Source organism: Lissotriton helveticus, chromosome 9 (assembly GCF_964261635.1).
Source record: "Lissotriton helveticus chromosome 9, aLisHel1.1, whole genome shotgun sequence".
Taxonomy (NCBI): Eukaryota; Metazoa; Chordata; class Amphibia; order Caudata; family Salamandridae; genus Lissotriton; species Lissotriton helveticus.
The window spans coordinates 1,203,465,404-1,203,490,667 of record NC_136070.1 but is presented as its reverse complement, the minus strand read 5'-3'; the positions used below and the strand labels follow the sequence as shown (position 1 = coordinate 1,203,490,667).

Sequence of the window (25,264 nt, the reverse complement as noted above, 5' to 3'; positions counted from 1 at the left end):
TCACCAATCCGGGGGACATCCCCACTGCATTTACTGGATACTGTAAAATGCCCTGCACCTCAGATCCGGCAGACAGTTCCGAGGATAAAAATGTATATTGGACTGGCTGGGATATTATGAAGGTGGGGATTGGCCTAGCAACTGATGGAATGGCAACTAATAAAGCACTGGAAGGAGACTGACTCCCTGTTGAAATTTAATTGAATCAATAAACCACTCATGGTATCTCTGCTTTGCACCCTGTGTGTGGAACTGACACGGGTGGGGAGGTTTTCTTATACATACAATAGACCCTGAATATAAGTGATACATTCATACACCCATTACTTTGTCTTATCTATAGGCTGACATCCTTGATAAATGCTGGCATGAAAATACAAGCAAAGGTTCTAGACAATCACGTCAAGAAAGTAAATATGGCAACTGATTCACCCAAATCAAGTATGTTTCGTGCCTCGTGTCTGCTAACCAACTAAGAACTGTTTTTCACCTCCTCTTGCAAGTAAGTCATGATACTGATACGAAGATATTCATTTCATTGGATCCAGAAAAAGCATTTTATTGGGTGGAATGGCCCTATTTTATGAGGGCTGAGGAGAGATTGGGATTGGGAGAGCCCCATACAATGAAGGTTAAGCCCCTATATGTCAACCTCATGGCGTTGAGAAATTGTGGAGGATATTTGTTTCTGTTTTTACCAATTCAATGCAGCGCACGTGTTGAGGTGCCCACCCTCCCCCTTTCATTTTTTGGTAGCATTGGGACCTCTGGCCAAAGCCCTACTGTGGACTGCAGAGATTAAGGTGATACATAGGGTGGTGGGAGAACAAAAAAGCGTTTTATTATGCACATGATATATTGGCCACTCTGTCCTCACCATCTGAATCTATTCAAGGTTTATTCTTCCTGGTTGATCACTTCCTCCTGTTTTCTGGCTATAAAATTAACTGGTCAAAACGTGAAGCTCTCCCTATGACGTCATGCAAAACTAAGGCATCCATTGATGATTGGCCACTTAAATGGGCCCCATCTCAACTGTGGTATCTCGGTCTTCTTTTGAATTGCAGTCTGGACATTATGGTGCATGATAATATAGTGCCCCTACTTTACAAAAATGAATCTTGGTTTTCTAAAATTGCCTAAGATTCAACGCGCTCTGGGGATGCATATAAAATAGTAAAAGGATGGCATCTTCCTGATACAATTACGGATTTGGACTCTTACCACTGAAACCCAAGTTTACACTGCTCACGACAGTTGACTCAGAAATACGTAGCTTCATTTTGGGAGGGAACCGACCGCAGTTAGCAAGTGCAAAGTTACTCGCAAATATGAGATACAGTGGGTTACATCTGCCCCACATGGAGGCTTGCTGGTTGTCTCATCAACTAGCTCCTGAGGTTTATCTGTTGTGGACCCATGGAGAAACTCCTCCCTGCATGTGAATAGCATGACATGTGTTAAGATCAATGGGCGGGCTGACGAATCTATACTCTGGACAAGATGTCCCTACCCTGTATTGCATAGTGTGGAAAAGGGCAAATCAGTCATGTTAGGCATACTGGCAGAGATATGCCTAAAATTTTTGGCTTTGATCCGAGAAAACAAGTGTATATTAGTAAGATAATAGGTAATAGAATGGCCACTATGGAGAGTGGGACAAATTAAGATTGATCATTTTCTTGTATATGGTAGATACAAGTCCTTTTTAGAACTATATGAAGAATTTGATTTACCGCGTTACCAATACTAGAGATACTGAAGATACCTGCACATTTCCCATTGTCTACAGATGACATTATGGTCTACTCCGCTGAAGCTTCCAACAGCACCTTTACTAATTTATATGACGACTTGGAAGGATTTGGAGGTGCAATATCTGGCCTCCTTTCTGTCCTAATACAAAGTGTAGTCTACAGTAGGATTGTCGTCATGAAATGTAAGTGGTGGTGGTGAGTTCCTGATGATGACTAAAATTATTTAATGGCGGTTCATGATACCTACTAAGAGAAGCTAGACTTAAATGTGGTTATTTAAAAGTAATGTGTCCATGGAATGTATGGCCTTAAATTAAATTGCTGGAAATATAGGGCTCCAACCTGTGATATTAGCCATGTATTGTGAGACTATCCTTGATTATCTTGCTAATGGCATGCTCTTCTATCTATGCTGATGTCTCAATTAGATTTAATTTAGGTACTGAGTATCAGAATTGTACTCCTACATGATTTTGAGGAACTTCCACTGCTCTCCGTCATACCTAACGGTGGCTGGGAATGGCCGTAGCTGTTGCAAAAATGGGTGTATTAAAGATATTGGAAGAAGGCATCTGTCAAGCCCTATGCTGATTGGTTGGAGACGATGTGTAAAATGTCTGCTTATAAAAGAGTGATTGCTCTACGGAAAGGCAAAGGGGCATATTATCAAGAACAGCGTTAACATTATTGCCGGTTTAGGGGTAGAAAACTGCTGCTAAAGCGGCGATAATAGGCTTGATAATATGCCCTGGAGAATTCCAATAGAAGCCCATGTTCACACCAGAACATGGACTTCTATTGGAATTCTCCTGGGCATATTATCAAGCCCATTATCGCCGCTTTAGCTGCAGTTTTCTGCCGCCAAATCAGCGATAATTTATAACACCGTTCTTGATAATATGCTCCAAAGTGTCTCAGTTTCAAGAGGTATGGGCTAATTTTCTGGGAGCAAGAAAACAATGATTTCATAGCATCTTTAGCAAACGCCTCAGAGTCCCCGGCTGGAGTAAAGCATGACAATAAAAATCCTACCAGGCTGACGGACTTTAGTACCAGCGTGTTTAGTAATTTATCTATTCCTAAGGTGGGGAATCGGACTAGAGTTTGTACCCGATTGCTGTCTAGATAGTGGAATTTTGCAGGGCAGTCAGAGGATATTAACAATTAGGACAGCTGCAACGCACAAGAGGGAGAGTAGAGTGGCATTAATTAAAGAGCTGTAATAATACTTCTCAAAATCTCATACACAGAAGTGAAGGATAGAACTCATGGATCAGGCAGAGACAGATATGATGGTGTGGTGTTACATAAAACAGTGGGTTACATTATTCCATAAATCTGCATGAGGATTATGCAATATTTTGGTTTCGATATGCGCTGTAGGGTGAGAGGCAGTGATAAAGTAGAGCAGGGTAAAATTGTGCAAATCTTAGACTTATTATGGTATGCCTAAAACTACTACTTGAGCGCCAATTGTTGCTTAGCAGAAGCTTGTTTTGTTGGTCACTTATTCCTGAATCCTACCCTCTCATACCCTGCAACACGTTTGTCGGCGTAAAGGTGACGCAGCGCTAGAGTCGTGTTGCAAGCGCGACGCAACTCCAGCGCTGCTCAGGGGGGCCTATACTTGCTGTGCTGTCACTCCTTATGCCTGCTACAAGCAGGCGTAAGGTTTTGACGCAGCTATGTCGTAAAAGTGACTGTGAAATCTTGTAGATTTCACTTCACTGCGTCACTTTTACGAGGCTGCCTTGCGACAGAACGCCCACCTTGCATACATTATACCTGTCACAGGTATAATGTAGCGCAGGGCTCTACAACGTGACGCATCTACCTAGATGCGTCACGTTGTAAATATGAGGCATAGTAGCGCATTGTTTACGACACCCCTGCGTCATAGAAGTGACTCAAAGGTGTCGTAAAGATGTTGCAAGGGGCTTGTAAATCTTCCCCAAAGAGTTTTGCTCAGATGCCCGCAGTCAACATTGACCTAATATGGATGAATAGTCTTGATCCAGTCTCATCACTCTTTAATCCACCACCAGACATTCCCAGCCTCTTTATCTCACTCTTGCAAGTTTCTGCTTTCTCCCTTTATCGTGGTTTTCCTTCTTTCCCTTTCTCCTCCTTCCTTCTGTGTTTTTCACTCTCTTGTTCTGGGTCAAAGCATGATAAGGAAAAATAAGTGCTGGTTCGTACACATGAGAGCCTGTTGACTCCACCTACACCACCAGCTCAAATTAGGCACTGACTAGCACCCAGAATAGTTAGATTTGACTCAAAGATCATGGATGAGCCTTTTACATCATGAGATTTCAGGGTGAGTGCTGGGTGAGGCTATTCATCAAATATATTATAATACATGCAATTCTTCAATCCCTATATTATAAGCCTGTCTCAATTTTTTTTAATTGATGACTTCTGATGCACTCAGTCACTGATTATAAAGAAAAGAAGTCCGAAGTCAAGTGTATCAACCTATTACAGTTATGTTTTGACGTCGCAGTGCCTGCTGCCAGAGCGAGGTGAGGGGCAGATCAGATCACGGAGCAGCTGCTTAAAGTAAATAAAAATGAAACGCTGCTTTTCTTCCTTTTACTCAGTTTTTTTACTCTACAGTGCCAAGCAGAAAGTAGATATATGTGGCAACATGTTCATGTATTTGCACTCCTAGGGACATTTTAGAAAAGTCAGACTTTTTCTGCATTTTTCTGCTGCACCTTTTTGTTTGTGAAAGATTCACTTACAAGAAGCACAATTTTCTGTATTTTTCCGCTTTTAACATTAAAATACAGACAGTAAACACATTGTTTTCTGTCTGTAGTTATCTGTAAACATGATTAAAACAGAAAACAGGGAGCCCTAATAATAAGCTGTCTCTAATTTCTTTATAATTAGGAAATTCTGACACAGTCAGTTGCGATTATAAAGAAAAGAAGTCAGAAGTCAACTGCAATGAATTACAGCTGAATTGCCAGAAACTACAGCTGAGGTTAAAGGCAGCTCAAATCACTGAGCAGCTGTTTAAAGCAATGAAAATGAAACACTACTGTTCTTTATTTTGCTGTTTTTCTTTTTCACTCTACAGTTCCAAGCAGAAAGTACATACTTATGGCAACATGCTAATGTTTTTGCACGCCTTGGAAAATTTCAAAAAAGTTAAAATCTTCCTGCTGCGCCTTTTTTTTCCTAAACTGACTTCTATTTAACTGCATCTAATACACATTTTTTTCCAACAACTAGCTAACAACTTTTTTGATGTGTTTAATTTTGGACAAGTGATTCTATTTTTATTTTTCTTGTTTGCAGAGCTGCTCTTTCTATCATTTAAAAGAGCTGTGCACCACTGATTTAAGTGTTTTTTGGGAAAGGTGATGGTGTTACTATGTATTATAAGGGATAAAGTATCCCCTGCTGTACGTAATAAGGATATTGCATATCACCTCAGAGTTCCATAACCTTATAAAGAAACATTCTCTATATGGCAAGGAATTCCGGGTGCTTGCAATATTCTTATATTGTATGGGAGGAGGTGCTTTATCTCATATATAATTTGTATGATAAAAGGCATGAACTGTTTAATTAAATTATTGTTTGTCCATGTATTCTGTCTGTTAATTTGCCAAAGGCAATAGGTCTGGTTACCTCAGAAAGTGGTATTCTATTAATTAGTGAGTTTAGACACTCAACTCTCATTATGCATACAAAGTACCGCATACACACACAAATTCACCACTCAAATAGGAAGTACAATTAGTTTTAAGACAGACATATTGCCTTTGCCAATGCTTGTTTTCACTTTAACTTTCCTGCATAGTTGATTGTACTACTACCTAACTCGATATTTATTTAATTAATGACATTGGGAGTAAACACAAGGCCTAAAATATCTACTATTTTCAGATTCTCTGCAACTGCCTAGAAGTGATCCACAAACAAGCTTTAAACCTGGTCGAAAGAAGAAAATCCAAATTCCCTTAGTCTTCCTAGAATTTTCACAAGCAACATCCTACATACCGGGTGATGTTACTGATGCAGATATATAGGGGACTATAATATAGTTTAATATCAAAATCGTAACACCATTCCTCCTATAGACTAACCAATATACTTCTTGAAACACAATCAAAGAGTAGGAAAATATTAAGGAAATTGAATAAGTAAATTGTATCCTTCAAAAGAGTGTTGACAGCTACCAAGCGAGACAAAACAATGGAATGAAAGAGAAACTTTCAGCGATAGACTTTTAGGTCCATAGTCTTCTAATATGAACCAGACTGGTAAATTAAAATGACTTATCACAAACAGTAGAAAACATACATGCTTTATTTTAATTGTTTTTTAAATCTTTTTCACATTGATCATTTATGGCGAGGCATTTACAAAAACCCTTAAGACAAGTAAAAAGCCATATTCTTTCCTGCAAATACCTTACAAAGTCCTCAAGTTATTGCAAAAAAACAAAACAAAAAAAAAACAATTATAATAACCGAGAGGGGGTGTTGTTTGCCCTTTCCAAAGTAACAAAAATAGAACACCAACACAAATATCGCCCAACGAAAAGAATCGACATGTAAGATACATTACTGGCATGCATTCGAGTGATCCAGACCTGCACAAAACTTTGCCATCACTTCTGTCCTGGTTTAGCCAATCCGATTTGTGAAAGGTGGGGCTTAACTTGCCAGCACAGTTTTTGGTCTTTTTTTTTTTAAATACCCTTTAAAAGGAAAATAAACAAGAGACGAACTGAGAGCAGAAGGAGCAAACGTACAAGGATGCAAAAGTGGGCGGAGAGACGCGATCACTGAACTGATGTCTGCCTTCCTGGATTGTCCTCTGATCACTTGAAAATGTCCCAAGGTTGCATGGCTTCAAAAAAGAAACTAAAGTTATGAAATTGGGAAAAAACACACAAATGGCCAAAATCTTAGGCACGGAAAGAAATTAAAAGGTCCTCACAAACTGTACAGAAACTTCAAAAAACTTGCAGTCTGGAAGTTTGTATGGTAGAAAGACATTAGCCCCTGTAAAAAGTCATGGCTGCTCTGGAGTTTATCCCGCAGTCAGATAACTGGGGAGTGCTCCGCTCAGTTCAGGACACTCCATCGCCGACAATGTCCCAAGGTCACAGAGTGGTGGCAGTGCCGATGGCTTATTAAGCCAAGATTTAGAAGAGAACAGGCCGTTGGAACAGCTGCTCGAAATCCTTGAATCCTCCTCCACTTCTTCCCATGGCACAACTATCTGGCCTCTTCTCTTCCCCAAGGACGGGCGCCCTAGGACATTCCGTCAGTCCAGAAATGGCCCACGCCAAATTGGGCGTCTGAAGAGCAGGAAGCCAGAAACCTCCCTTCCTCATTGGATGAGTAGATGCATTAAATCACCAGGTTGTTGTAGCTGACATATTTCTTTTTTGCTGCAGGACCTGAAAGAGAAGCAGAGAAAATGCATGAATGTCAGGTCTGGTTGCGGCAATCCAAGGACATTGCAATCGTCAACACATTTTCGCACACAGAATGAGACAGATTTGCAAAGTAATAACAGTTCAGTATTGGTGGGATCACTTGACTGAGTTAGATGAATTGCCTTGGGATTTCCTGTTTTATTTTATTGAAAAACAAAAACATCTTTTTGCCTTTCATCTGTAGCAACATGTATTAATAGGCCTATTTTTAGTTGTGTGAGATCACTGGCACTGAAAGTACAGTATTATTCAGCCACTGTACACAAAGTTTAAAATCATTCTTAGCCACTGAGGCCCTTGTGTCTCTCTGAGTGTGATAAAGCTTGCCAATGTCTGCATCAATGTAGGTCTGTTAAGAGATAGCATGTGTCTCCGCAGACCTAAAGAAACTTCTAAAATCATACAGAGTACGTTTTTCAGTAAAGCAAGCCAAAAATGTAATTGGTGCATGAACCCATGACTTTTTGCTTGCTACACCTAGAGGACGTTGCCTCCTGGATGAAAGACAGTTGCCTGAAATTCAACTCAGACAAGACCGAAGTACTCATCTTGGGACCCACCCCCTCAGCTTGGGATGGCTCTTGGTGGCCCAACGCAGTGTGGCCCCAATCACCCACAGACCATGCATGTAACCTCTGCATCATACTGAACACCTCTCTCACAATGAACCGCCAGAACAACACCGTATCCTCATCATGCTTCCACAAGCTCCGCCTGCTTTGAAAGACATTCAGATTGATCCCCAACAAATCCAGAAAGATGGTCACCCATGCTTTCATCACCAGCAGACTCGACTATGACAATGCTCTCTACGCTGGTGTCACGCAGAAACTCCTTAGGAAACTACATGAATGTTTAAAACACCGCAGCCAGACTGGTCCTCAACAACCCAGCCGCAGTCACATCATCGAACACCTTCAAGAAATCCACGAGCCCACAGTCAACAAAGGAATCACCTTAAGCTCCGCACACATACCTACAAGGCCCTCCACGACGCAGGAGCAGCATATCTAAACCACTGCCCTTCAGACACCCTCGCTCCGACCAACGGGACCTGGCCACTGTCCCACAGATCCACAAGACAAGAGCCGTAGGAAGATCCCTCTCCTACCTCGCCACCAAGACCTGGAACAACCAACCTCTCCACCTCAGGAAATCCCAGTTTCTAACCCAATTCAGGAAGGATCTCAAGACATGGCTCTCCAACTGAACCCCAGCACCCAGGCAGATCAGCAGCCCCCCCTCAGTGCCTTGAGACCCTCACGGGTGAGTAGCCACTCTCTATAAACCCCTGATTGATTTATTGATTGATTGACATATGGAACTGTGGGGCATATTTACAAGTGTGTCACTTTTTTTTTAACTTTCTGGTGGTATAGCGCCATTAACTATATTTATAAGGTGGTGCTTTACCACTTAGTGTGCTTTAACGCCACCTTGTAGATATGTACCTTTTCGTCAGTCTTCTGTGGCAAAGAGGGGTGCAATGTGTGTAATTGTGCGCGTTCAACCACAACACCCATTGTTTTTTTACACTGCCCCAGATTTACAAGGCTGAGGCAGTGCTAAAAACTAATGCCAATACCATGCGTTAGAATAGCAATATGAGGAGAAATTGATAATTTCTCCTAATTTTTTGCTCTGTCCATGTGTGCTGTATTCTGCAGCACACATTTAAAGTGCAAATCACAATTATTCATTGTTTATGTGCAGGAAGGGGTCCCTTCCTGCACATAAACAATCGTCCCTGCAGTGTACGCACTCTTGCAACATGGTGCAAGGATGCCTGCACTAGCGCTAGGCAGCTGTTTTTTGCACCAGCGCTAGGAGAAATACTATGGTGCACTGTATTCTTGTGAATATGAAGCATCCCTCCATTTTTAAAATGTCGATGTGTGGCACTGCCAAATTTGGCACAGCTCCATGCTCCGACATTTATTTGTAAATATGCTCCTGTGTGTCAGTCTATCTACTAAACAGAAGAATTGTGTGAACCAGCTGGACTCAGGCAGTGACTCTGGTGGGAGCCAGTGCCAGATTCACTGCCTGACTCTTGCAAAGCCCAATCTGCTGTTCATTCATCCTTCTGACTCCAATCAGTGCAAAGGCCAGTCTCAGGCTGATTCATACTTCTGACTCCAATCAGTGCACCGGCCAGTCTCAGGCTCATTCATTCTTCTGACTCCAATCAGTGCAAAGGCCAGTCTCAGGCTCATTCATTCTTCTGACTCCAATCAGTGCAAAGGCCAGTCTCAGGCTGATTCATACTTCTGACTCCAATCAGTGCACAGGCCAGTCTCAGGCTCATTCATACTTCTGACCCCAATCAGTCAGGTGCACTAGGCGGTGATGGAGTCAACAATTAATTTCTTATTTTTTCTTTTGGAAGATCTGGCATGCCTATGGACACTTGCCGACTGCAGTATGCAGGGAATATCCCTTGTTTGCTCACTTCCATCAACACTTTTAGACATGTTGGTAAAAATAGTGGATGAGACACTGATTCTGCACAAAAGCAAGCTGGAATTTTTTTAAGTAAGGCAGTTTCCAGCAGCACAGTTTCTGCTCTAAGGTGGACCTCCTTTACAAGCTCCAGTATAAGACACGGATCATGTATGTTGAAAATTAGCATTACAGGTTTACAGTGAAATATGGAGGCTGCAAAGACACATACAGAAAAGGGAAGCCATGTTGAAATATCTGAAGTCCAACAGGGAATCACTGCAGATGTTACAAACACGTGCCTCAGGCTACGATTTTTTGTGGTTATTCGTCGTTTTTTATAGTAATATTTTATTCGCGAATTTCCTTTAACCAACTTCAGCATGTGAATAATTTATAGCAAAAACAGCTTCTAACCATATCGACAAAAGCACAGATGTAATGTTTTTATTCAATTTCAAATATAGTAAAATCATCACCATTTTTGCATCGTTTTGAAACTGGTTAGTTTTCATTTCTAAAATACGTTTATTTCTGAAATGCAGCAACTATATAAAAAAGCACTTCACGTTAATAAAGGTTCTCAAATGTTATATCGTTTAACATCAATAACACCCTAATCAAAAGTGTTAGCTAATTTTCAGACATTAGGCCAAAAAAAAAAAAAAATGAAATTGTATGCTTTTCTTGCTGTTTAAATTGTGGTTAATTTGTTATAAAAAAGGGACTTCCCACACCACATTTGTATTCATTTGAAAGTTACCCATATGAGAGGCTTGAGTAATGAAGACATAAAATGAACTAATGTTACATGAGGAAGATGGGGCTGCATGAAAAGACACAAAGCATTTGGCAGCATTATTGGAATGTCTCGATTTCATGAGTGATTCACCGATAGTCCATGCGGCTTACACCAAAATGTTTGCTCTGTTTAATAACTCTTCATAGTTTGCATGCACTAACATTAGGTATGCAATTGTTTTGCTCAATTTTGCAGAAAGATATCTTTGTTTTTATATATGCATCTATTAGTAACATTCAAAGAGAACCAGATGCTGGTGCTACGTCACCTTCAGCATATACTGTCTTTACCTATCGTGCGTGTGCACACACACACACACACATACACTGCCTCCCACGTCCCCTCCATCAGCAACATTTGTGCTTAATTTGAGCCAGTGGTTTCTGGTGCTAAGCATCGGCACTTAATTGTCAACACCAATGCCTATTATTTGTCTGCCACATGGCGGCACTGTTTGCCTAATTTTACAGAGAAGTACAATACAGTTATTAGTCAATTCAATATACCTTAAAATGATTTATAATTAATACCTGCCCCCATACCATTGTTAAAGCTTTGGAGGACAGGAATAGTTTGAATTGTCACACTTGGAGGCGTGTGATAGTAAGTAGTTGCATTGGTACAGTCATTGGTAGCGCTAGTAGAGGTAAAGGGTGGTGCAAGCTACAGTGGCCTTCTGACAAGGGCCCTGACACATATCTTTTCACAAGTTAAGTGCTGATTTCCAGGCTTATAACATGATTTTCCTAGAGTAAAGTTGAATTCCTGAAACATCAATTCTCTCTAACTGTGTGTCAGAATCACACATTTGGATTTAATGTTGTAGCTCTTACTCAAAGCAGGCTAAATGTCACACTTAAGAAGTAGAGTTAGATCTGATGTGACTCTGTTAAGAGCTGTGCTTTGTGCAAAGCAATGTCTGTGAGCTGCAGAGTCTTCAGGAAGCCAATTGGTCCGATGCAGACCCCTCCATTGGAAGGAAGGGGCCACTCTAGACACCCCCACAGAGTGCCCCTCACTGCTGCAGACCCCACTACTGGAAGGAAGGGGTCACTTTGGACACCCCGCAGAGTGCCACTTCCTGCTGCAGAGTGCCACTCCTTGATGTAGAGTGCCACTCCCTGATGCAGACCCACCCATTGGAAGGAAGGGGCCACTTTGGCCACCCCTCCAGAGTGCCACTTCCTGCTGCAGAGTGGCACTCCCTGATGCAGACCCATCCATTGGAAGGATGGTACCTCTTTGGCCACCCCCTCAGAGTGCCAATCCCTTCTACAAACCCCCCCATTGGAAGGAAGGGGCCACTTTGGACACCCCCTAAGAATGCCACTCCACTATATTTGGAAACACATGAAACTATTTTAGTGAGACTTTAGTGTTATTTAATCTTTAACATTTAATATGATTTTTTTTTCCATTTTACTGCTTTTTCATATATTGGGTTGTCGGTAATATGAAAGGTTAAGTGACATCACTTCCTCTTTATCATCAACTATGTTAATTAGTTCTCACCAATGTATTATAGTCTATCTATAGCAAACCCATCACACTTTGTCATAAGTACCCTAATTAAAAGCAGCCCGTCTCCCTCCCCTCTATATTAGAAGGTCAACATCATTACTTTCAAAGACACAGCAGCCAAGCAACACGCCTGACAGTCTTACTGTTAAATTACTAAGCCATCCACATTATCGGTTATCCTCATTACTCAGCATTCGCGCATACTAAACATCTCAACTCTTGATTGTCACCTTATTTAAGTCACACCACTTCCCCATAATTTTATGATATAGGTGCATTTTGCATCAGCACACCTTAGGGCAGCTTGTTCATTAATAGAAAAGGTGTGGACAGCAAAGCCGCGATTTGGCCACACTACACTAACATTGTTCTGCATGTGTTCCTGATGCTGAGCGACTGAGAAAATAACCGTTTTCAGACAGCACACCATGGGGCATATTACCAAGGAATAGCGATATTTATCGCAAAATGCGCTTAGCGAATTTTTTTTTAATCGCTGCCTATTGCTGGATATGTTAGTGGAGAATTGCAAAAAACATGCTATTAACAACGTTTTTCTCCATTGTGCTAAAATATCCAGCGATAGCGGCGAAATGCCTGTTTATCGCTGAGAATACAGCGATATTCACGCATTAGCGACGAAATGCTCTTAGCCATCTTATCCACCTCTCATTGGATAACATGGCTAAGAACTGGTCTGGGCAGGTGTTAGTATTTGGAGATATTTGCGCTTAGCGCGAATATTTCCATCGCTACGCCTGCCTTGCTAATAGGCGATAGCGACATTAGCGACTGCTTTCAGTCGTTAACTCGTTGGGTACGCCCACTTTGCATGTCATTAGCGATAAACATATGACATGCAAAGCGGGCCCCAAACCGCTCGCTATCGCCTAAAAGCTGTCGTTAGTGCTAAAAGCTGTCGTTAGTGACAGCTTGCTAATAGGGCGATAGAATTATCGCCGCTTAGTGGCCGAAAATGGCCGCTAAAGCGGCGATAATTGCCTATTGCCCTGCTTGATAATATGCCCCCTTATTCGCTCAGGCGAAAGAGTCGATGAATACGTCACGATTGATGCTGATCAGCGGCTGAGGGTCGTGTGGGAGCTGGCACATACCGGATGACTTAACTGTGACCACCAAACTCATTTCAGACCCGGTCACCTTAGGTCACCATCATCTTTTGTAGGTCCCAGCACTGACAAATGTCCATCAAACATTGCCATGGCTCCGTGGGGGCCATCTTGCCCTCGAGCAATGTTTCATCTATGTCTGCATCTTCGCTGCACATCAGCAGCTCAAGCGGCATAACCGGCTATGTTTAATAGTAAATTATGCATCCATGAAGCACTCTTTGGTGATTTGTGTCACGGCACTATTTTCAACAACCTGTCTGTGGCCACTTGTGGTGAGCACACAATGGCACATATAAAGCTTCAAGTAGCAGAAGACAGCAATTAAAAACACATTGCCGGTGAGAAAGGCACAGGTACGGGGGTGCAGAGTTTTTAATATTTTCCTTTCGTTCCCTGCAGCTGTTTTGCTTTGGTGGCTTCCCTGCACACTTGGCTTGACATAGAAATGTCAGCAGTGATATGTCACAGAAAGTACAGTTCAGCAGCCACAGTAAAGTGTGGCGCGAGGCTCTCCAGGGCTCGCCGGGGCCACACAAGTTTAACTGGTCATCCTAGGCCAGGGTGAGCGCCCACTGCCTGCCTTTCAGCTTCAGTCTGCTGAAATGTGTCACAGGTTATCCAATTTATGGACATGCAGTGCCTTTTCAAATTCCATGGTTACATTTTAGCAGTCTGGCTGCTGCCTGGAACTAGCAGTGGGGCGGGTGAGGGGGTGGGGGGATGTGTCACTATTAAAAAACAACAAAAAAAGTACTATTAAAAAAAACCAAGAAACTTACCTCCCAGCCGTCTAGCCTGCCACCGCCGCCTCTGCTGCGTGCTCTTCCTGGCGTCTTGTAAGAAACAGGAAGCATCCGGCATCCCAGTCTTCCCATAGCCAATCAACACTGCAATGCAGCTTTGTGATTGGTCTGAACGCCGTGGTTCGGCGATCAGCCAGGGGCTGTAGGGGTGGGCATGTTCTCCATGCAGGCTGTAATGCAGCCTGCATGGAGAAGGGTAAAAGTGTGCATGACTGGTTTGGGCGGCCCAAGAGAGCTGACCACACAGTCATTGTGCACTTACGAGGGTTGTACCCTCCTCCCCTGCTCTAGCAGCCCCGCCCCAACTACTCACGCAAGCTGCTGGAGCAGGAGGACAAAATAAAATGATAATAACATTCGTTATTGTAATTTTGTTTTTTTCATTTCTTTTGCTGCTCCAAGGCAGTGGGTCGATGCTCCTCCCCCTCAGAGGAGGAGCTATTTTAAAGGTTGATTTCAGATAGCTAGGTGGCAAAAACAGGTTGGAAGGAGTTGAACCTCTCTCCTCCTGTGGGTTCAGCACCAGTTTCTGCAGTTGTTAGTACTATTCCTGGGCAAAATTTAAATTATGCTGGCACAATATGTGTAATTTCAGACATTTCATGTTATGCAAAGTTATGCTATTTTGTGTAATTATGCCACTGTTCGCTGGAACATAATAGCATAGGAACAAATATAAAAACCAGAACACAGATGGCTGTTGTTCATGGCTATTGTGTTTTTGGTGCCATTTGCTGAGTGACAAATGAGTCCTTACATCAAAAATTGACCCAACACAGTGGCGGCTCCTCTGCTAAGGTGAAGGAGCGTAGCCCCACTGCTCTGCAAGCAATAGTTAAAAGAAAACTAAAATGATAATAACCAGCGTTATTATCATTTTAGTTTTCCGTTTCCTGGTGCGGGACTAGACTGCCAGAGTAGGGGCAAGGAGGAGGAGTGGTTGCTCAACCCTAAAGTGTATATAACTGTTAGGCTGGCCCTCTTGGGCTGGCCAACCAGTCATGCACACTTTGCATGTTGTGCACCCAGGCTGCCAGGCCCCATTCCCTGTCTGAGTGCCGAACCACGGCGCTCAGACCAATCATATCGCTGCATTGCAGCATTGTTATTGGCTGGACGAGTTGGGAGCCTGGGTGCTTCCTGCTTCCGAGGAGCGAGAGGCGGTGGTAACTGGACTAAGAGGCAGTGGCCGGCCGGGTGGCGGCCTGAAGGTTAGTGGTTTTTATTATTATTTATTTTAATTTACACCCCCCACCTCCTCTGCCACACCCTGTGACTAGCGGCCGCCACTGGACACAATGACTCATTTTGCGCTAAAATATATCACTAAATGAGGAAGAAGAGCACCCCTGCTGACAAGAGCTGGTCACTCACTGACAGTAACGCATCCACGCTAGAAGTGCCGGCACTCTCCCAGAGGTACCAAAGCACCCCTACTGACAAGACCTGGTCACTTGCTGATAGTAAAACATCTCTGCTAGACGTACCGGTACTCTCCCAAAGCTAGTAGAGCACCCCTGCTGACAAGAGCTGGTCGCTCATTGATAGTAATGCATCATTGCTTGAAGTGCTGGTACTCTCCCAGAGGTAGTAGAGCACTCCTGCTGACAAGACCTGGTCACTCATTGAGAGTAACGCATCCCCGCTAGAAGTGCCAGTACTCTCCCAGAGGTACCAAACCACCCCTACTGACAAGACCTGGTCACTCATTGATAGTAATAAGCCCTGTTTAGATGTGCCAGTACTCTCTCAGAGGTAGTAGAGCCCCCCTGTTGACATGAGCTGGTCGCTCACTGATAATAATGCATCCCTGCTAGAAGTGCTGGTACTCTCCCAGAGGTACCAAAGCACCCCTACTTTCAAGACCTGGTCACTTGCTGATAGTAATGCATCTCTGCTAGAAGTACCGGTACTCTCCCAAAGCTAGTAGAGCACCCCTGCTGACAAGAGCTGGTCGCTCATTGATAGTAATGCATCATTGCTTGAAGTGCCAGTACTCTCCCAAAGGTAGTACAGCACCCCTACGGACAACACCTGGTCACTCATTAACAGTAATGCATCCTTTCTGATAAGTGCTGCTACTCTACCTTTGCTATTTCTTCATCCCTACTGCACAGTGTCAAACTGTTAGTAATGCAGCTCTGCACGAAAGTGCTGGTACTCTATCTTTTAAATACAATAACTAAAGCTATTCAGAGCACAACAATACCTACCCTGGCGCCATCAAACATGAAGCCCAAGTTCATTTATTAATCAACGTTGAGCTACAAAATAAAAACCTGTATTTATTTAGGAACCCTGCAGAACACTAAGCCCTTCTCACGCCTGTCGGCTTGATGACTGATCTATCAATCACCAATTGGCACGGGATTATTTGGACCTTCTGGGAGCACTGGACTGCCTCCAAAAGGTTAATAGAGGTATTTGAGATGATGAGGCCAGTGGCTGGTTTCTCACCCTGCCAAGACAGAGAACCCGAGCTAGCTGAGAGGAGGAAGGAGGTATTAATGTTAGTGCACCGCAACACTCCCTGTTCCAAACAGTTCTCTATACTCGCTGGGCTTTATGGTTGCAGTTAATGACCCTGGCCATATCCCAGCTAAGGGCCCTTCAAGCAGTTAAATGGCAGGTGGAGCACTTCAGCATTAAGCTAAGTTTCATTGCTGCCTTCTTGACTGAATAAGTCCTGGCAGTTCTGTGTGGGAGGCATGGTACAAGAAGGCCCCAATGAACTTCACAGAAGCACAGTTATGGCAAAAATATATGCATGGGGCTTTTAGCTCAGTGCTCAATTTTTGTTGAAGGGCACATGAGAAGTAGCATTATATGATGCATTTTAACTCTGAATTTTTGCCCCTGCAGGTGGCTTATGGGTAATGTCACTATGCAAATGTAAGAACAGCAGTGCTTCCCCTGGAATGAGACTTTGCTTCAGACAGTATGGCTTCTGGAACGACAGTGATGATGTTCATACCTGCATGATGTGGAATATTTCATGACAGGGGTGCTATACATCCCTAGAAAATGTGGAATCCGTCATGCTTGGAAATGCTGCTGTACAACACAGGGCACTGTAGATGCTTACTCTGCAACTGGGCTTCACATACTGTGGCACTTTGATTTCTAGCATGGCAAAGGTATTGTACATACAGGGAAAATGTAGATTCTGACATGACAATATTGCTTTACGTATTTGGCCATTTGGATTGTGGCATGACAGAGCTGCCCACAATATAGTTTGTTTCTAGCAAGGCAATGATGTTTTATGTACAGTGTCAATAAAGAAACTGATTTCAATTGTTTATTTTGAGACTACGGCAATTAGGTACTTGCACCATATACCCTTATATCCTCATGAATATATCTCTAGCCTCTGAGGCCTTAGCATGTACAATTAGTAAGCTGCAGCCTACACCCCCCACACCCTCACCAGCCTCTGTTAAAGTGCATTCTGCTATCACAATAAATAGCACTGGCTTTGTTGAGTGTAGCAAATCTGCCTTTTCTTCATGGTCACCCCAGATTTTATTCCTTTTTCCTGATCTAATATTTGCTTGCTCTAGAACCCTGTGCCCTTTACCGTGGCTAAACAGTAGTAATGTACCAGGGTTCTCCAGTCGAAAAAGTGTGCAGTGCACTTAAGCGTCTTATCTGGCTTATATATTGCCCGTGTAAGTCCAATGTAATTGGTGTGTTAAGTGCACCTATTTCACGGAAAGTTAAAGGACATATGTGAGCTGCAGGGAGTATTTGCACCACACACATATATGACAAAGTATAATTCTGCCAAGATCACCACGGTGCTTTAGCTAGGCTGCAGTTTAACACTGTCTCTGCCATTCAGGAAAAGCATATCTTTATATATTTACAATTCACCCCTAAGGTTTGCCTTGCAAGCCCACGGGGTGGGTGCTACGGTATAAAAATAGAACACACTACATATTGAAGTTAGTGTGCCTACACAGTTAAAACAAATCTCAAAGCTATTTCATTATGTAGGCCAGGCTAGACTTTTTGAATCTAGGCGGGATTCAATTTTTTACTTTCGACCGTTGTTTAGAAAAGGACTGAAATCATATTTAGGGTGACTTAAGTAGAAAAATTACTTTGTAAAAATGTACATTTGACTGCCAAAGCCATAACTGGCTTAAAACATTGTCTGCCTCTCATCACATCTTCAGAGCTGGAATACAAATACTTGGCTGGGAGAGTAAACACCTCTGGCTCAGAGGACAATGGCCTGCCTCTGGATACAGGAACAGACAATGGGATTAGTTACCTGGGAGCTGTCAGAATAAAGGATATCTTTAGCACTACCTCTTTTGTCTTGGAGATGCCACAGAAGGATTCTCCTATTCATCCCAGGACTTTCCTAGACCATCGGTCCTAGCCACAATAGTAGGAAAACACAGTTTTGGCCCTGTAAGGAAAGGGGGTGGAGTCTGGTGGCAGCTGGGTTCCGCCATCTTGAAACAGGAGCTCCTGGGTAGTTTTACTGTAAGACACAGAGGAGGTGCTGCAAAACAAGGTGGGGGACTATGAGAAAATTGTTAGGTCTGTGTGGTAGAATTCATTGGCTAGTGTACAGCATGGATCTGCCACCTTCACCACCACCTCCTCAGATGTAGGAAGACGGAAGAAGAAGCCCTTACTAGAAGTAGAATCCTGAATTCAGATTCCTGCTGGTTGAATGACTCCCACAAGGACTCAATGACCCTCCAATCTGCTGGTAACAGAGACTGGAACTGCTTACCATGGGTACATGGCTGGCCTCCTAATTACATGCTTCAGTGACACGAAAAGCAGAAAGGCACCTGACTCAAAGAGAGTACAGCTGGCTAAAGAGGACTAGACCCTGAAGGAGAACTGGATGGAAGGAGACTTGGTGCTCAGAAGCCTGCCCTGAGAAGATAAGGGCTACAAGTCTGATCAGAAGAAGTTATGCTAGCAGTTGGAGAATATGTCTGAAGGCAAAACCTTTGACCGGAGCAACCCAGTTGATGTGTCCGGCCTCCACTCCATCACGATTGGCCTGAAATTGTGCTTATGTCCCGGTCCATGACAAACAGTTTTTTCCACACTGCTTGACTTTTTGTATGTACTTTGTGCCTTTAAAACGTTCAAAATTCATAGTGCTGTTTCCCCTTAACCTATTTCAATCTTCTTGGTATCTTTTTGCTCATTAAACCTTTCTCTGTTTTTCTAAATTGGTTTGGAAATGTTGTTTTGTTATTTAACATTGTTGATACTACTTTAAATTAGCATGGACTTTCTGGGGATTGCTGACTGCTTATTCTATCAGGGGTGGATCAGAGATTCTCTCAGACTGTGTTTTGACTTAAACTGAATGAGTTTATTGAGTTTAGAGGTACCTTCTGGCAAATGAGTAACCCCATTTCTGACATTTAGCATCAGCTATCAAATCCGACTGGCATTTTGTGGAAGGCTCTTGCACAGTTAAGGTCTAGCATACTTCTAATTACTATCAAATAATTAGCAGCACTGAAAGTATTGATGGCCTCTTAACTGGCACAGGAACAGTAATGCACATTGGGCCATTTGTATCAAGCAAAATTGCGATCGCAAACACCGAAATTCACAGAATTTCGGCGTTTGCGATCGCAATTTTGATTAGTGGTATGTATTAAGGCAAAACTGTGCGCAAAATAAGGAATGGCAAAATTTGCGATTCCTTATGTTGCGATTGCATTTAAGGAATTGCAAATTTTGCGATTCCTTAAATGCAATCTAAGAAGCACCAAAAAAGTGCAATTTGGTCTTAAGGAACCGCTAATTACCACCAACTTCAAGTTGGTGCTAATTTGCGATTTCTTTGAAAAATTCACTTTTTTTGCATTTTTCAAAGTGCAATGTGAAGGATATCTTTAGCACTACCTCTTTTGACTTGGAGATGCCACAGAAGGATTCTCCTATTCATCCCAGGACTTTCCTAGACCATCGGTCCTAGCCACAATAATAGGAAAACACAGTTTTGGCCCTGTAAGGAAAGGGGGTGGAGTCTGGTGGCAGCTGGGTTCCGCCATCTTGAAACAGGAGCTCCTGGGTAGTTTTACTGTAAGACGCAGAGGAGGTGCTGCAAAACAAGGTGGGGGACTATGAGAAAATTGTTAGGTCTGTGTGGTAGAATTCATTGGCTAGTGTACAGCATGGATCTGCCACCTTCACCACCACCTCCTCAGATGTAGAAAGACGGAAGAAGAAGCCCTCACTAGAAGTAGAATCCTGAATTCAGATTCCTGCTGGTTGAATGACTCCCACAAGGACTCAATGACCCTCCAATCTGCTGGTAACCAGAGACTGGAACTGCTTACCATGGGTACATGGCTGGCCTCCTAATTACCTGCTTCAGTGACACGAAAAGCAGAAAGGCACTTGACTCAAAGAGAGTACAGCTGGCTAAAGAGGACCAGACCCTGAAGGAGAACTGGATGGAAGGAGACTTGGTGCTCAGAAGCCTGCCCTGAGAAGATAAGGGCTGCAATTCTGATCAGAAGAAGTTATGCTAACAGTTGGAAGATATGTCTGAAGGCAAAACCTTTGACCGGAGCAACCCAGTTGATGTGTCCGGCCTCCACTCCATCACGATTGGCCTGAAATTGTGCTTATGTCCCGGTCCATGACAAACAGTTTTTTCCACACTGCTTGACTTTTTTATATGTACTTTGTGCCTTTAAAACGTTCAAAATTCATAGTGCTGTTTCCCCTTAACCTATTTCAATCTTCTTGGTATCTTTTTGCTCATTAAACCTTTCTCTGTTTTTCTAAATTGGTTTGGAAATGTTGTTTTGTTATTTAATATTGTTGATACTACTTTAAATTAGCATGGACTTTCTGGGGATTGCTGACTGCTTATTCTATCAGGGGTGGATCAGAGATTCTCTCAGACTGTGTTTTGACTTAACCTGTATGGGTTTATTGAGTTTAGAGGTACCTTCTGGCAAATGAGTAACCCCATTTCTGACATTTAGCATCAGCTATCAAATCCGACTGGCATTTTGTGGAAGGCTCTTGCACAAATAAGGTCTAGCATACTGCTAATTACTATCAAATAATTAGCAGCACTGAAAGTATTGATGGCCTCTTAACTGGCACAGGAACAGTAATGCACATTGGACCATATGTATCAAGCAAAATTGCGATCGCAAACACCGAAATTCATTTCGGCGTTTGCGATCGCAAATTTGCTTAGTGGTATGTATTAAGGCAAAAATGTGTGCAAAATAAGGAATGGCAAGATTTGCGATTCCTTATTTTACGATTGCATTTAGGGAATCGCAAAATTTCTTAAATGCAATGTAAGAAGCACCAAAAAAGTGCAATTTGGCATTAAGGAACCGCTAATTACCATCAAATTCAATTTGGAGGTAATTTGCGATTTCTTTGGAAAATGCACTCTTTTTGCATTTTTCAAAGTGCAATGTGAAGCACATACATGTCCTTAGGGCATGTATGTGCGCCACATGTGCATCCATGCTTATTTCAGGAGTGCAACAGGGTGTCCTTTTGACACCCTTGCACCCTTGAAATTGCATTCTCAATTTGCGATTCTCTAATTGCTAATCGCAAATTGAGAATGTCTTCCTTTTCATTCCTATGAGCCTCTAGGCCCATAGGAATGAATAGGGAGGTATTCCTTAATTACGAATCGCAATTTGAGATTCGCAATTAAGGAATATGTAGGATTTGCAAAATGTATTGCAAATCCTACATACATAGCATTTTGCGATTCTCAAATAGTGATTAGCAAAAAATCGCTATTTGGGGATTGCAAAAGAAGATTTTGATACATATGGCCCATTATGTCTTCACACAGAATTTATAAATGAGGTTCTCTTCTCTCGCCACAGGACAGTATATTTGCATGTTTTTAGTTGGGCCCACTGTTCCAAATAGAGACTTCATTTCCTATGGCATGTAAACGGTAGGTTTTTAGTAAGCAACTGGTTTCTTACAATGATTTTCATATGTATTTAGTAAAAAAAATAGGACACAGAGCCAACAGAAAGAAAGGACACACTATCGCTCCTTCTGCAAGCGTCACAAGTTCACTTCAGTTGCCTGCATATAATTCTCTTTATATCTGAACCATGCAAGACAGACAAGCTTTGTCCCTCTAAGCAATAGGCTTTGCTTTCCTCTTTTGAAAGGCCTCTTTCGACTGCTATTAATCAATATTTCTATAGCACTTACAGAAAAACGCTAATAAAATACCCACAAACTTGGCAGCACATTTTGCAGTTCCTGAAAGGGGCCAAGAACTCTGTGTACATGGAGTCAATATCTCCCCCTCTGTGTGAGTGTGACATGTCATGTCAAGCAAAATATAACCTGCTGTAAAGCATTTCACTTGAAAATGCTCCGACTGGCAGCCTTTTATTGGCAATAGGTACCTTTTCACAAACTCCTGGAGGTGCAAGCAATGTGGGGCGTCTTTACAAGGCATTGCGCCACTGGAGCATCACTTTTTACGACGCTCCGGCGGCGGCAATGCCCTTCTCCATATTTGCAAGGCGGTGCGAAGCCACTTTGCATGGCTTAACACCTCCTTGTAAATATCATGCCCTTTGAAGCAGTTTTCTAGGGGAGAGGATGTGGCCTAAGGGTTAGAGCGGTCAACCTCAGAGCTGGAGAACCTGGTTCGAGTCTCTGCAGGGACGCTCATTATCCTGTGATTCTGGGCAAATCATTTAATCTCCAAGTGTCTCCCAAAAATGAATGTGTCCGTCTGTAGCGCAACTGGCGCTCATGTAAAGCACTCTGATAACTTCAGGTCTAGTTCACACTATATAAAACTCCACCCCCCAATAAAGGGGCGTGCAATGGGTGTTGCTGTGGGCATTCCCAGGAAACATGCATTGCTTTTTGAAACTGCCCCAGATTTACAAGAAATGGTAAACCTGAGTCAGCACCAAAAAATAACGCCATTGAAAGAGTGGCATTAGATTGGTTCAACGCGGAGAAATACTTTTATTTCTCCTCGTTTGTTGCTCTTTTTATGTGTATTTCATTCTGCAACACACGTAGAAGGAGCAAATTGCCATTAATGATTGCTTATATGTAGGAAGAAGTGCTTTCCTGCATATAAACAACCAACCCTGCAATTCAGGCACCCTTTCCCAAGGGTTCATGTGCTGTTGTTAGGCAGCTTTTTCCAGGCCAGCCCAAGGATAAAAGCAGGGGTGCGCTGTATTTTTGTAAATATGGTGCATCTCTGCGTTTTTTGAATGACTCAGCGCAGCTGAATTGCTTGTAGCGCTGCACCACTTCTTTGTAAATATGCCGCTATGTTCTGTACACAAAACTAATTTCCTTATGCACATCAATAGTGTGTACCCAAATCAGTGAAATAAGTGGATAGCGCGTGCAGGGCCTCATGTTCAACCTTTAGGCCATTGTCTATCCAATTTTTCCATTTCTATTCCCACCTTCCATCTCGCTGGTTTTAAGGAAATGCAGAGGTTTCCAATCGAGGACAGAATAATAACTATACTGTCTAACATAGAAGGCGCTGTACCTGGAAACGGATGTATGTCAGTACAACGCGATCATTTTGATCGCGGTACTTGACAATGCAGTTTTCACAACGCAAGTCGTTACAACGACTTGTGTTGAAGGGCGCTGGATTGTGGAATAATTAAATTTTCTATTCCAACTCCAGCCCACGTAACAGTAGGGAAGGTGTTGGAATAGAAAATTAAACTATTCCTTAAGCAAGAGCGCCATCCGGCGCAAGTCATAGTAATGACTTGCGTTGTAATGGCTGCGTTTTAAAGGACATGCAGTGTAAACACTGCGTTGTAAAGGATGTTTCCTCTGGAAGGACATTTTCTTACAAGAATATTAACTATCCAGTCTAAATTAGGAAACCGTGAAAATTGAAGCTTCTCTTGTGCTGAAGCAAGCCTTCACTTGTGCCACAACCACCCCCTGGCATCACCTTCCGTCTCAGTTGCGTACCTAGCTGCACCTCGATTCTTTCAGAAAAATCGTGAAACACATCTATTACCCTCTCACATGAACTAATCTTGCTTTTTACCTCAGCTATTGGGAATGTCTGCAAGTACAACCTAGCTCTTAGTTTTCATCAAACTACTAGACAAAACCGACCACCGCCTTTTATGAAAAGTTGCACTATAAAAAGTTGATAAATAAAATAAATATTAGAGATCTAGTACCCTGCCCTCTAGTTCTTGCAACGTGAATCCGCGTATCCACTTGTATAGTGCTCAAACATTGATAAACTCTCTAGGCACTGTACCTGGAATGTCAGGGAGGGTAAGGAAGGGACATTCAGGTCAGATCCAAGTGGTTGGTCTAAAACAGAAGAGAGGAATTGCAGTGGTGGCGTGCAGTGTCTATCTGCATAATGATTAGCACCAGGGCACAGCATATTAGTTATTAGTCCACAGCCAGCCCTGTCCAATGTTGGTGGTGCTGAATACCAAAGCAGTCTAGTCTTGATTCTACCTCCTGCCTCTTACATCCCTCACCGTACACTCCTAGCCCCTTACATCACTCTTGCAGGTTCTTTTAAATTCTCCATTTATCACTGTTTTCTCATCGTTCTGTTCCCTCTTCTTTCCTCCTTTCTGCCCCCTCTCTCGTTGGCCCCACCGGCTCAAATTAAGCACTGTATGGAAGAAATTATCTACTCTGACTCACCACTCACTTTTTTCCAGTTGCCACAAGCCTGCATGAGGAGGGCTCAGAAGTAGAAACTGTATCCATTTGTAAGTCTCATATGATCTACTATTGCAGTTCAGATGCCATACTTCCTCCGATAGGTAATCGCTTCAGCCCCTAGCCGACCTAGCCCAATAGGCACAACGCTCTATCTCTTTCAGCCAGTTCACTGGACCATCCAGACCCACCAATCTGATCTCCCTTTAAGAAACCTGTAGCATCAGCAACTCACATTAGGCCAGATGTACATAGACTTCCATTTGTGATTTCCTAATAGCGCATTTTCGCATCTGGGGTGAGTTCAGTGAAGATCATGCTTTAAAAGGCGCTTGTTAGCCCTGTTTCATTCGATAAACAGCGTATCCAGTTCATTATGGGTGACACGGTTTGCTATGTGAGCTGTGTGTACAAAGACGCAGTGACTGAATATGAGTCAGACAGTAGAGGTTTATATGGTGGTAAGAAGTTGTAAGTTCAATATTGGTGTATAGATGAGGTTATGGAGATGCCGTGGGAATTCTTGTGTTCTGTTTTTGCAAAATAGGAACAGAATTTAAAGGTGGTTTGGAAATTTCTTTGGTAAAGCACATTGAGGCTTAATGCAGAAAAATTATAGATTAGTAGCATGGCCTAAG

At 42.7% G+C, this 25,264-nt stretch overlaps 1 protein-coding gene across 1 annotated transcript in view; it reads right to left on the bottom strand.

Annotated features, from left to right (window-relative positions):
- Positions 1 to 6,065: 6,065 nt before the first annotated feature.
- The window catches only part of GRM7 (glutamate metabotropic receptor 7), a 1,739,703-nt gene continuing 1,720,504 nt past the window's right edge, over positions 6,066 to 25,264 (bottom strand). The window contains exon 10 of the mRNA XM_078661666.1: positions 6,066 to 7,185. Coding sequence (XP_078517792.1) covers positions 7,136 to 7,185 — 50 coding nt within the window. The 3' untranslated portion in view covers positions 6,066 to 7,135. The remainder of the gene's footprint in view (positions 7,186 to 25,264) is intronic.